At 39.8% G+C, this 14,208-nt stretch overlaps 1 protein-coding gene across 5 annotated transcripts in view; it reads left to right on the top strand.

The window, feature by feature from the left end:
• Positions 1-14,208, top strand: part of TATDN1 (TatD DNase domain containing 1) — a 32,879-nt gene that overhangs the window by 736 nt on the left and 17,935 nt on the right. For 2 of the 5 annotated variants that reach the window (XM_036263751.1, XM_036263752.1), the window contains exons 2-5: positions 6,001-6,066; positions 8,423-8,472; positions 11,636-11,699; positions 14,012-14,155. In XM_036263751.1, the coding sequence (XP_036119644.1) occupies positions 6,001-6,066; positions 8,423-8,472; positions 11,636-11,699; positions 14,012-14,155 (324 nt within the window). Of the gene's footprint in view, positions 1-6,000; positions 6,067-8,422; positions 8,473-11,635; positions 11,773-14,011; positions 14,156-14,208 lie in introns of those variants that run through there. The other 3 variants (XM_036263753.1, XM_036263756.1, XM_036263754.1) reach the window with 2 other exon arrangements.

Genomic DNA, 14,208 nt, shown 5'->3' with positions numbered 1-14,208 from the left:
ATGGGGTTTTTTTTTTGGTTGCAGACATTTTTTTCCACTCTTGCTTTGTTTTGATTGTTTTTTATCCTCACCGGAGGACATTTTTTCATTTTTTGTTCAGTTAGAGCGGGAGGGAGAGAGAGAGAAACATCTACGTGAAAGGTACACACCGAGTGGCTGCCACCTGCGCGACCCAACCAAGGCCGGGGACAAACTGCAACCGAGATACATGCCCTTAGCGGGGACCGAACCCGGGTCTCTCTGGACCGCAGGCCGACGCTCTAACCGCTGAGCCAAAATGGCCAGGGGTTGCTTTGTTTTGAAAAGTAAAACTCGCCCTGGTCAGTTTGGCTCAGCGGTTAGAGCGTCGGCCTGCGGTCCAGAGAGACCCGGGTTCGGTTCCCGCTAAGGGCGCGTACCTTGGTTGCAGTTTGTCCCCGGCCTTGGTTGGTCGTGCGGGTGGCAGCCACTCGATGTGTTCCTTTCACATCGATGTTTCTCTCTCTCTCTCTGTTCCTCTCTCTCCCTCCCTCTCTGTCTGAACAAAAAAATGCAAAAATGTCCTCGGGTGAGGATAAAAAAAAAAAAGAAAAGTAAAACTCATTAATACTGGAAGTAGTTTTTAACGGAAAAGCCGGCAGTGCTTTTAAAGCCAGCTAAAGAAAAAAATGAGTGGGAAAGAGACATTCCTGATGCCTACAAGGTGACATGCCACTAAATATAGGAATCTCTCAATTGCCCTCCATCCCCAAATTAGAAATAGCAGTTTTCAACTTTGCCTTTTTAAAAATTTTATTTCTGGTCAGCTTTTTCAAGTTGTTTATTGTCTTTGGCTGGAGCTGGGTAGAAATGGATTTTCATAACGTATTTCTTTACTTTTTCTGAGTTTGTTGATACTATACATACTTCTGATAGGAACTTTTTAATTTAAAAGATTTTGAACACGTTAAATAAACCAGCATTTTGATTGACTTTTTCTCTGTGGTTACAGCATGAGTCTGTGAGTATAAACCGATTGACTTAACATCTGGCTACTTGATAATGCAGTCTTGCATTGGGAGGTAATCACTTAAGGCGGTATGACGGTACAGGCATCCTGGGGGATATTGTGGGTTTGGTTCCAGACCACCTTGATGAAGCGAGTCATAATCTTTTTCTGGTGGAGGGTCTTGCCTTTTTTTGTAAAACATGAAATATCTGTGGAGTGCAATAAAATGAGGTATGCCTGTATAGGTAGTGTTGACCAAAATTCCATTTGTTGTTGGCATGTTACAGAATTTATACTGTGCTCAGTAATAACAATAATTACATTTTATAAGGCTTTTAATTTGCAAAATGCTTTCACATTCATTTTCCAATTTGAGCCACATTTCATTTTGGAAGGAGAAATTTTATGCTCGTCTTAGTAGTATGGAAATAGGCTTAGAAGGCCTACTGATTTGCCCACAATTCTTCTGCTAATTGGTCAGAAAGCCAGGAATTCTGACTCCAAAGCCTATTCTCCTTCCTTAACTGTAGTTCCCCCATTGTATTATATTTCTTGAAACTTGCTTGGAGATTGAATACTTTTAGAGGATCATTTTGAACTTTCTTTGGTTCCTTCTATATTAACGTGTTATTTTTTAAAATTTGTATTTACTGATTTGACTTTTTAAAAATATTTTAAATTTATTTTGATAGAGAGAGGAAAGGAGAGGGGGAGAGAGAAAGGCAGAGAGAAAGAAAGAAACATCTCTGTGAGAATGAAACATCCATCGGCTGCCTCCCGAAACCTGGGCACGTGCCCTGACTGGGAATTGAACTGGCATCCTCTGGGTGCATGGGATGATGCCCAAACGAGCCACACCGGCCAGGGCTTTATTTATTGATTTAAGGGAGAGGGAGAAAGGGAGAGAGAGAGAGAAGGAGAGGAGAGAGGGAGAGAGAAGAGAGACAGACATTGATTTGTTGCTCCACTTACTTTCGCATTCATTGGTTGATTCTTGTATGTGCCCTGACCTGGGATTGAACCCAAAACATATTGGGATAATGCTCTGACCGAGCTACTGGCCAGGGTGACTTGTTAATTATCTTAATTACCCTGCAGGTGTTTGATGCTAGTGACTAGGATGAGTAGGTGGGTGGAGAGTGGGGGTGGGGCACAGAGGCCATTCAGTATAAAGGAGAATTTATCACAAGAAACAGAAGTGAATCAGAGTCCAGAAGAATTAAGATATTTGCCTCTGTAGGGGAGGGAAAACTTCCTTCTATTCTCTTAGGTTCTGTGGCTTGGCCTAAGAATTAAACTAACATAAGACAGATTAACAGGAGAAAAGCATACACCTTTTATGTGTGTGTGTGTGTGTGTGTGTGTGTGTGTGTGTGTGTGTGTGAGAGAGAGAGAGAGAGAGAGAGAGAGAGAGTCTTCAAAAAGTCCGAGAGAGAGAGAGAGAGAGAGAGAGAGTCTTCAAAAGTCCGAAAATGAAGATCTAAAAGGGCTTAAATTGTGGACTAATGACCAGGAAATATAAGGGGAAGCTAATGGAAGTTAAGGAGTTAAGGGTTATTTTGGATTTGTTTGTATAGATACATTTTTACTTTTACTTTCAATCCCTGGTGATAAGACTGTTCTCTTCCTGGTACTGGGAGGGCACCCTTCTTATGGGAGATTTTATGACCTTTTAGGTAGAAAGGGGGAGATCAGAGAGACTTTCCTGCACCTGCTATTTCTCAAGTGCCTTCAGCTCAAAATAACCAATATGCTAAAGCTGCATATTTTGGGGTGGCATGTTCTTTTTTTTTTTTATTCTCACCCGAGGACATTTTTCCATTTTTTGTACAGATAGAGTGGGAGGGAGAGAGAGGAAGAGAGAGAGAGAGGGAAACATCGATGTGAAAGGGACACTCGAGTGGCTGCCACCCGCACGAACAACCAGGGCCGGGGACAAACTGCAACCGAGGTACATGCCCTTAGCAGGAACCAAACCTGGGTCTCTCCAGACCGCAGGTGGACGCTTCAACCGCTGAGCCAAACCGGCCAGGGCTGGGGTGGCATGTTCTGAATGCATTTACCAAACCTGACTAAGGTGATGGAACCTGTTCATCAAGGCATAAAAAGCAGCTCTAATAACTGGCTGAGGAATACACTTCAGACAAACCATATGTCAGAAAGAAAAAGGCTTAGGGCTATAGTCACAAGAGATTCTTGCAGAAAAGGAAAGAAACTGGTAGTTATGCAGGATATCTTAAAGCCCAAAGCTCGCCTGGGTCCAAAGCTGAATGTAGATCTTTGAAGTACACTGTGATGTAGGGCCTGAAAGACTGACCCATATTGGGAAGAGGTAGGTTGTAAGAGGAAGTGGGATCACGCTTAGCCTCGGGGTAAGCACTAAAGAAGGGTTTAGTATCCATTCCTGTTAGGATAAGACAAGGAATTGGAAATTGGAAATGTTTTATAATTAAGCCTCCAAGCTAATCTTCAGTTTACTTTTAAAATTAGTATCGGAAAGTTTACTTGTTAAATTTGCTTGCTTTTTTTTTTAATCCTCACCCGAGGACATTTTTCCATTTTTTGTTCAGATAGAGTGGGAGGGAGAGGGAGGAAGAGAGAGAGAGAGAGAGAGAGAGAGAGAGAGAGAAACATCAATTTGAAAGGGACACTTCAAGTGGCTGCCACCCACACGACCAACTGCAACTGAGGGGACAAACCACAACTGAGGTACGTGCCCTTAGCGGGAACCGAACCCGGGTCTCTCTGGACCGCAGGCCGGTGCTCTAACTGCTGAGCCAAACCGGCCAGGGCAAATTTGCTTGCTTTTTATTTAATTTGTTTTTCACTTCATTTTCTAGGAAAAGGTTGCTTTGGAAAAATTATTTTTTACTCTTCACCCAAGGATATTTTTCTGTTTATCTTCAGATAGAGTGGGAGGGAGTGACATGAGGGGGACACATTGACTGGTTGCCTCCCACATGACCCGGACCAGGGCTAGGGATGAACCACAATCAAGGTATGTGCCCTTGGCCAGAATCAAACCCACGGCTCTTTAGTCCATGGGCCGATGCTGTAACCGCTGAGCCAAACCGGCCAGGGCACTTTGGAAAAATTCTAATTTCTTTGCTGCACAAAGGGGCAATGGGCAAAGGAGATGTAGACCTGTTCAGTGTTCCTAATGATCATCAGTGATGGATAACCAGCCTGACCCCTGTGCAGGATGATTCTAGGCTGAAAGGTCTCTCCTCTTTTCCCTGGGTTTCCTCTCCCTGGAAGTCTGCCCCTTCCCTATCTCATTTCCTATCCTTATGAAGAGAAAATAGATGCTGATTTCTGTGATCTGGGCCATTCCACTGAATTTGTATTTATAGTATTTGATATTTGTGTATTAATAGCCCTTTAAGGGTACTTGTGAATTCATCTCCCATTTTCCATCGACATAATGCTGTTGCATATCTTTGAAGTTTTTTGCATTGTGTCTTTCTCTTGTTTCAAATGCCTGAAATACTCTTTCCACCATCTCTTGAATTATCCAAACTCCTATTCATCTTGAATGGTCTATCTTAATGTTGAAGCAGCAGAGCTCACTAAGCGCCAGCTTGGCAGAAGCAGAGTGAGAATATACTAAGAAGAAGCTGGAGCTCAGCAAAAATAATGGAGGGGTATATTGGTAGGTGGCTGTGGCCCCACCCCCAAAAAACTTGAGATTCTCTTAGTGCTAAAAGCTAAAGAGTATGTATATTAAATAAGGACAGCATTTTTTTTTTTTTTTTATCCTCACCCGAGGATATTTCTCCATTTTTTGTACAGATAGAGTGGGAGGGAGAGAGAGGAAGGGAGAGAGAGAGAGAAACATCGATGTGAAGGGACACATCGAGTGGCTGCCACCCGCACGACCAACCAGGGCCGGGGACAAACTGCAACCGAAGCACGTGCCCTTAGCGGGAACCAAACGCGGGTCTCTCCGGACCGCAGGCTGACGCTCTAACCGCTGAGCCAAACTGGCCAGGGCAGGACAGCATTTTTATTGGCCATGGCCATTACAACCTGACTTCACGTATTGTTCTTCCCTCTGTTTTGTTATACTCTACAGCAGGATTTACCACGAACGGCACTTAATAGTTTGGGTGGGATAATTCTTTGTTGTAAGAGGCTACCCTGTCGGCCTTGTAAGATATTCAGCAGCATCCATGACCTCAATCAAGCCTAGATGCTAGTAGCACTTTCCCGGCTGTGACAACTAGAAATGAATATAGACATTGCTAAATGTTGGGGGGCGGGGGAGTAAGAAGGAGGGGCTGCAAAGTCACTCTCCATTGAGAACCATTGCTCTAGGGGCACAGGGAATTTCTTCCAGTCTTGTACCTACACTGCAGAATCCCTTCTCATAGTTTTAGCTTCAAGACTTTAGTGAAGCTTTCTCATCATACTGCTGCTCCTTCTTTGTGCTCCCATGCTAACTATGTGCTGTTAACCTCAAAATGAAAAGCCAAGGTGAGAGGCAACAAGTGCTTATTTGAGATCAAAGAAAATTGTACATCTGGGAAGCACTGATTCAGGCAAAAAACCTAAAAATGTTCCAATTATAGGGTGAAGGCAAGTGGGATTTGTGAGAAAGGGAAGGGGTAGAGTAGAAGGAATTGCTATTGGTGTTAATGAGCCAAGGAAGGAATTTCTCTAGGTACAAAGAAGCTAACGTATTGTTTAGCTACACATGATGGTGCTAACTCTAAAGAATGTCTAAGTTTTGCCCTGGCCAGTTTGGCTCAGCGGTTAGAGCGTCGGCCTGCGGTCCGGAGAGACCCGGGTTCGGTTCCCGCTAAGGGCACGTACTTCGGTTGCAGTTTGTCCCCGGCCCTGGCATTCTCTCTTACTCATCTTTGTAGCCCTGGCGTCTAGCACAGTGACTGGCAGGCTGCTGGCACTCAGATTTTGTTGAAGTGAATGAGTGTGAGAATGAAACGTTTAATAATGAGTTTTTATTTAAAGGAAAAGTTTCACATAGAGGCTCTTCATGATTACTCAATTCATTTTATTTTTGCTTTCCACAGATATTGGTATCAACTTGACAGATCCTATGTTCAGAGGAATTTACAGAGGGGTTCAAAAGCACCAAGGTAAATGTTTTATTAAGGTTTCTCTATGAAGATAAGTTGCCTCGAGATCTAGAAAAGCATAATCCTCTTACAGTAGAAATATTAGACTTATTATGCATCTTGGATAAAACTGTAAACAAAGTGAAAACCTATAAGTTACATTAATAAACCGTGATAATTAACAGTTATGAAGACCCTGTTGTAACAAAGTGTTAAGCCCTTATTTATAGGAGTCTATAATTTTGAATATAGAACTTTAAATAACTGTGCAAAAAAGCCAAACAATAGTTGATGTTTAGTTTTTCAAGCTACTAAACATTAAGGCACATAATTTAAAAATCATGTGCAGTTGAGCATCACTGTACTTGTCTGGTTTTCCTAAAACATTTCAGCTGGGCAGCCAATGACAGTGTGATTTAGGAGGCGCTGCACTGCAGTCCACCTTCTCTGTCTTGCCTCTCCCCCTTTTCCAGCCAAGTCCTGCTAATCCCACACATCTACAGTACAGGTGGGAAGAGGAGTACCTCAAAGACTGATGGAAAGCTAAGCCAAAAGCAAAATGGTTTCTATTTATCATATCAAGTTCATTTTAAAGGCTTATTATGTCAGCTAGATGACTAAGCAGGAAATTATGGCGACAGGTTTTTGAAAGCAGAATTTCTCCAATAAACTAGCCTGTGAATATTGCTTCAGAAAATTACTATATTTGTTGTGATGTAAGTGCAAACAGGAAAATTTGATTTTGTGGGTCTGGATGATGTAGAATTGCACATTTCTTTTTATTTTTTAAAATATGTTTTTATTGATTTTTTTGTTTTAGAGAGAAAGGAAGGGAGAGAGATAGAAACAGTGATGTGAGAGAGAAACATCAATCAGCTGCCTCCTGCATGCTCCTTACTGGGGATTGAGCCTACAACCCGGGCATGTGCCCTGACCGGGGATCAACCTGGACCTCTCAGTCCATGGGGCGATGCTCAATCTACTGAGCCACACCGGCCAGGCTGGAATTGTACATTTCAACAAGCTCAGTCAAAAGCTAATCATACTGTGCTATTAGACCATACTAAGTGAAAACTCTAAATATAGGGAGTGTTAGATGTCACTTGAAAAAGAGGAAAGGTAAATGTTAGCTTTCCTAAGCCGTACCTCAAAACTTACCTTTTCCGCCCGGCCGTGTGGCTCTGGTTGAGCGTTGATCCATGCACCAAGAGGTCACCAGTTTGATTCCCAGTCAGGACACATGCCCAGGTTGTGGGCCAAATCCCCAGTGGGGGGCATGCAGGAGGTGGCCAGTTGATGTTCTCTCTCATCAATGTTTCTATCTCTCCCTTCCTCTCCCTTCCTCTCTCTCTCAAATCAATAATGAAAAAAAACCAAAACTTACCCTTTCTACTTCATTTAGAAGTTTAGATGAAACTTATATAGTATAGTTAGAAAACTGAATAAGTTGCATTCTGCTTTTCTGCTTTTTAGCACTCAGATTTCATGTTTTGTGTATGTGAGAATGTTTTTATATGTATGTTTCTATCATACATATATCATAATATTGATATATCAATATCAATGTTATTCTAGTTTATAATAACTAGCAAAACTGTCTGCCCTACTTAGTATATGTTCAATAAGTTGATATTCTTTGTTTAAAATAAATTTTGTAGCTATTCTAGAAGTAATAATAATTGAATTCCAATCACATGTACTCTGATACTTAAATATGAAATTAAGAAGTCAGTTTTTATGACATAACTATTTAATTTTGCTATCCATTTATCTCAGGCCTCTCAGAGCTTAGTAATTACTATTGATCTCCTTAAAAGAGTTTGTTACTTAATAAATTTTAGCAAAAAAACTGTCAAAATTTAAAAACCTTCCTCAATGAGAATAGTAATTATAGAAATACAGTATTTACTAAAATTTAAAAATAGGTGTTATATTCTGGGAGGCATTGTAGGTGTACTCTGAAAAGCCATAGTAAAAATAATCTTAATGATTATCTATTTTATTTAATTTAATTTATTTATTTTGGTGCCAGAACCCAGGAACAAATATTTTATTTTTATTTTTAAAAAGTGACCAAGTTTGACATTCAAGGCAAATTACTTAAATTTAGTCAGTGAATTCATCTTTAGTTTGAACCTCTGAGTTTTGTCATTTTTCCCCCTTTTGGCCAACAGAATAAAAATATAATTAAGTGAATAACGTCATCTAGTTTGCTTTATACAGGCTTCTTTTTCTGAGGTTAACACTAACTCTATTCTTATTGTGGGATAAGTACTCATCAAATAGTATTGATTTGATTTTGATTTAGTAAATGTGATCTATAGATAATGGATTTTCACTTACCATGCCTTCTTACTTTGGGGTTCATTTTTTACAGATGACTTACAGGATGTAATACAGAGAGCTGTCCAAATTGGTGTTAAAAAGGTAACATCTAGTTTTTGTTATTCTTGGGATTTTTTTTTTTTTTTTTTTTATCCTCACCCGAGGACATTTTTCCATTTTTTGTTCAGGTAGAGTGGGAGGGAGAGAGAGGAACAGAGAGAGAGAGAGAGAAACATCGATGTGAAAGGAACACATCGAGTGGCTGCCACCCGCACAACCGACCAGGGCCGGGGACAAACTGCAACCGAGGTACATGCCCTTAGCGGGAACTGAACCCGGGTCTCTCAGGACTGCAGGCCGACGCTCTAACCACTGAGCCAAACCGGCCAGGGCGGGATTTTTTTTTTTTAACTAAATCTTGGTTAAAATACTGCGGAATAGAAGGAAAAGAGCCAGTGTCACAGTTGGCATTTTTGAGTATATATTGTTAATATGTAATGTTATCAAGTTAATGAAACAAAATATATCAACATAATTCTGTTCACAGCAGTTTAAAGCACGCAAAGCCTCTGAATTTTTTTTAACCTATCTGAATTACTAGGCTTCTGAAGAGGCGATTTTAATTACATTTTATGACACACTTTAGCACTTAATAAGAGTTAAGTAATCATCAAAAAGACAAGTATCTCACCAAGCCTAGTTTTCAGAATATGGGTATACCATTTCAAAAAACAGAGGACATTTTCAATTTTTAGTAATAGTTTAATTATCAGGAAAATTCCTACTATTTTAGAGAGTTCTTTTTTTTTGTCATACGTACCCCTAGCGGGGAACCGAACCCGGTCTGCAGGCCGACGCTCCAACCGCTGAGCCAAACTGGCCAGGGCTATTTTAGAGAGTTCTAAGCAAATGTATATTAACTCAGTGTAAAATTCTTTGAATAGATATTTTTAAAACTTAGAATTTTAAAATAGCAAGCTAGCCCACCCATGCACACAAAAAATGGGGTTGAATTCCATAGTGTGGTATCAACACACTTGGTGGTTACTGCTTCTAAGTTGAATAACTTCTATTTTTAAAGGCGACGCTGCTGACTAAATGACTTCTGCAGTCTCCAGCTCTAAAATTGTATGTTATTAGTCACAAGTAATAAAAAAGGATAAAAGTTACAACACCAGTTTCTCATTGTGTGGTCATTTCACTTTATGAAATGCTTTTCTGCACACTTTGAAATACCAGACTCCTAAATTTTCATGTGTCAGCCATGAATAGTTTAATTGTAACATTTCTAGTCGCACATACATGGACTTAGAAATGACAGGACATCACAAACCTGGCTTCCAGCCTTAACTTTATTCTTCATAGCTTTTTAACTCGGGGTCCTTCATCTCTCTAGACCTCAATTTTCTCATCCATATATAGAGAACCATAATAGTATCTAATTGAGTTGTTAGTGAGGGTTAAATAAAATATGGAATGCAAAGTGATTGGTATTGTATCAGGCATAAAGTAAACAACCTTTATTATGTTTATGATGGAAGTTGCCATCATCTTATCATCACCATATTGAAAACTGGGAGAGGATGTTATGTCCTCTAGTCTTGCCCTAACTTTTTTCATCTGTTTGGAAGTTATAGATAAAATAAAAGGTAGACTTGATTAGAAGTTATTTGATATCATTGAAATACTGATTGTGGGCTCCCAGTCTTGTATTGAATAATTAGATAGTATTTAGTAAACAGTAAAGTTTCCCGATATTTTTAAATATATCCTATGTTTTACAGTCAGTTGAGGATTTAATTATGGCTGTGCATTCCCAATGTCTATCATATTAGAAGTTTAAGTCGTTATGTGAAAATGTCTTTTTATCATTTGTACTTCCTCTGATGTTTTCTCTTTAGGTATGTACCTAGAATGAATTCTTCATTTAAGCTCAGTGAGACTCTTGAAGTATGCTTTTAAAAAGAATACATTTTGTACTGAAATGACTCCTTTAGGAGAATGGCCCTCAAGCAGCACTGCCTCCTTAGTCACCATCAGCATGTAGCTTCCGAAGTGGCATTTTTCCTTTTGACACATCAGGAGAGATGTGTTCTAACTGCCTCCAGTAGCTGTCTCTGTAGAAGTTGCTGCTTTGCCAAGAACCATAAATTTCCCTATGAAGCCCTGGCCGGTTTGGCTCAGCGGTTAGAGCATCGGCCTGCGGTCCGGAGAGACCCGGGTTCGGTTCCCGCTAAGGGCATGTACCTCGGTTGCAGTTTGTCCCCGGCCCTGGTTGGTTGTGTGGGTGGCGACCACTCGATGTGTCCCTTTCACATCGATGTTTCTCTCTCTCTCTGTTCCTCTCTCTCCCTCCCACTCTATCTGAACAAAGAATGGAAAAATGTCCTCGGGTGAGGATGATAAAAAAAAAAAAAATTTCCCTATGAAGAGTTCATCAATACCCACCAACCCAGTGATTCTTAAACTTTTGTTCTCAGAACCCCTTCATGTTTTCTAATATTATTGAGGACCCCAAAGAGCTTTTGTTTATGTGGGTTCATCTGTTGCTATATACTATATTAGATATTAAAACTGAGAAATATTTAAAATATCTATTAATTCATTTAAAGTAATAACATTATAGTAACAAGTAGTATATTTTTATGAAAAAATATATTTTCAAGATCAAAAAAATTTAGTGGCATGAGTGGAATTGTTTTACATTTTTGTATATCTCTTTAATGTCTGGTAAGACTGCTCAACTTTCATGTCTGTGTGCAGTCATGATACTACACATGGAGCCTCTGGAGTACCTCAATGCACACTTGTGACAGAATGAGTGAAAAAGGCAGAGCGTCGTAGTATGGTGAAAGTGGTTTGACCTCATATATCCCCTGGGGTTTCTGGGATGGTACTTAGAGAACTGTTGAATTAATTATCACTATGGAATCACTGAGTCAGATGAACAATTCTAAAATCAGAGGTCTTCAGTTAGTCATTCAGTCTTTTGCTATGTTTCACAACCTGATCTCTGCCCTCAAGGAACTCATGGTCTAATAGCAAAGACGGATATGTGAATGCATTTTGGTAGGTGGGAGTGGTGAATTCTGTGTATTTCGTGTCTGCCCAGGTGTGTGGAGAGGGGTCATTTTAAGGAAAGGTACTTGTGTGACAGTCTGAAAGAGAAAAGTATTCTGATAAAAGCAGCAGCAGGAAGGCATGTTTGTGGAACTATTGCTGATACCTTGTTAAAGTGGGCTTAATTTATGTCCTTGTATTTCAGTTTATGATTACAGGTGGAAATCTACAAGACAGTCAAGATGCACTGCATTTGGCACAAACAAATGGTATCCTCATATTACTTTTACCAAAAACAAATATAAAGTTATTTTGAAGAAGTCTTTCTGAGAACTGCTTCAGGTACAATACAATGGATCATAACTGTGGAAACAATAGGAAAATAGAATAATTTCAATGGGACATGATTAAGATGAAAAAAGTCAAAGTGCCCATTGGTATAGCAGAGCTTGATAAAACCCTCTCATTGTACTTAATAAGGATTACGATTTTAATGAGAATTAAGGTTACCAGGTATATAATTTAATCTCAGATATTCCTGATACAGAATTTTTGTGTATATGTTGTAATGTGTTTAAGATATGAATTGCTTTGTATTTGCTCTTTTTTTTTAAGTATATTTAATTTAATTTTATTTTGTTTATTTATTTTTTATCCTAACCCGAGGACATTTTTCCATTTTTTGTTCAGACAGAGTGGGAGGGAGAGAGAGGAACAGAGAGAGAGAGAGAAACATCGACGTGAAAGGGACACATCGAGTGGCTGCCACCCGCACGACCGACCAGGGCTGGGGACAAACTGCAACCGAGGTACGCGCCCTTAGCGGGAACCGAACCCGGGTCTCTCAGGACCGCAGGCCGACACTCTAACCGCTGAGCCAAACCGGCCAGGGCTGTATTTGCTCTTTTTAACCTAAGCTGTGAAAAAAATATTTCTTATACAAACCAGATACTGTGTAAGGCCATAGAAATGCAAGTAATAATACACTAAATAATTCCTCATATGCTTTATGTTCATACAGTCTGTATTTACTTGAAATCTAACAGTTCGGAATTGGTTCCTAAAGGAATCCTAATGATATAAACGAACTCCTTTATGTGGCATTCACCTTCTTGTTAACCTTTCTTTTGCGGGATGGGGGGCATGCTTTATCAGCTGGGCACTGAAAATTAGGCATTCCACATTATTCTTTCAAAATGCTGACCTATTAAAAGCTATGCTTATGGAAATCTTCTCTTCAGGGTCCACTGCTACTTCTTCATAGTGATAAAGGTCATTAAAGTAATCATCTTCCCAGAGCTTTTAGGTGTATAAGAATATAGTCTTCTATACTTTTTATCCCCAAACAGACATGTTTTTAAAGGTTCTTGACTTTCTCATGTCAGCCCTCTTCCACTCCTCTCTGTATACCTGTGTCCTCACTGCTTTAAATGCTTTGCCTCCCTTTATATGTAAACATCTGCACAGAGCCCAAGGAAGGCTCCACACCTCTGCCTTAGGTTCAAGTGCAAGTAGTGCCTTAAGCCACTCAAAAGCTCTTTTTGACTTCACATTTGTGTTCCTTACAATTAAAACTATCAAAAAAGTCCAGCTGGTGTGGCTCAGCAACTGAGCAGCAACCCATGCACCAGGAGGTCACCGGTTCGATTCCAGGTCAGGACACATGCCCAGGTTGTAGGCCCGATCCCCATTGGGGGACATGCAGGAGGCAGCCAGTTGACGTTCTCTCATTGATGCCTCTCTCTCTCTCTCCCTCCCCCCACCCCCCCTTCCCTCCCTTCCTCTCTCAAATCAGTAAAGGGAAAAAAATAAAAAAAAAATAAAAAAAAAACTATCAAAAAGTATGGCCTGCCATGGCTGGTTTGGCTCAGCAGTAGAGTGTCGGCTCTCGGAGTCATGGGTTCAGTTCGGTCAAGGGCACTTACCTCAGTTGCAGTTCATCCCCGACCCTGGTGGGGTCATGCGGGAGGCAACCACTCAATGTGGCTCTATCATGTCGATGTTTCTCTCTGTGCCTCTCTCACACTCCCAGTCCATCTAATAATAAATAGAAAAAGATCCTTGGGTGAGGGATTAAAAAAAAAAAAACAAGGTAGGGACTCTGAATAAGTGAGTTTTTTTTTTTTTCTTTTATTAGAAAAACAAATTCCCCTTTTCCACCTCTTTAAATCACCCTTATTAAGGGGAAGGAATATACATTTTAACTCTTAAATACATGAAATGACACAGCCACATGAACAGTGACTATAAAAGATAAAATTAGCTATTGACATTTAATTCTACAAGAAATTGTTTCATTTTCCATTTTACGGGGCTCAGTAAATACCAAGCTTTGGGAAGAGCTTTAATTATTTTTGCTAATATTATTAAGGCAGTTTTTATCTTCATGCCCTATCTTGTTAAAGTATTACAAAAATTCTTATGTTATTAACCTAATGTAATTCTTGTAGTTTGAATAGTTTATGGCCATTGTTAAAAATTAACAACAGTTAAAATTAATTGATATTCTTTCATTTATGCATATTAAATATAAATAAGAAAAATATTTTTAAAATAATCCTAGGACATTGTTTTGTGCTAGATATGTTTTTCAGTACAGTTGGATGTCATCCTACAAGATGTGATGAATTTGAAAAGAATAACCCTGATACTTACTTAATGGAGTTGCTAAATCTTGCTGAAAACAACAAGGGGAAAGTTGTAGCAATAGGGGAATGTGGACTCGGTAAGTGCCAATCTACCATCTAGCCCCGTTAAGAGTGACCTTGAAAATAATTG

The sequence above is a fragment of the Molossus molossus genome, unplaced genomic scaffold, assembly GCF_014108415.1.
Source record: "Molossus molossus isolate mMolMol1 unplaced genomic scaffold, mMolMol1.p scaffold_m16_p_16, whole genome shotgun sequence".
NCBI classification, from domain to species: Eukaryota; Metazoa; Chordata; class Mammalia; order Chiroptera; family Molossidae; genus Molossus; species Molossus molossus.
This window is presented reverse-complemented; position numbering and strand designations above follow the sequence as displayed.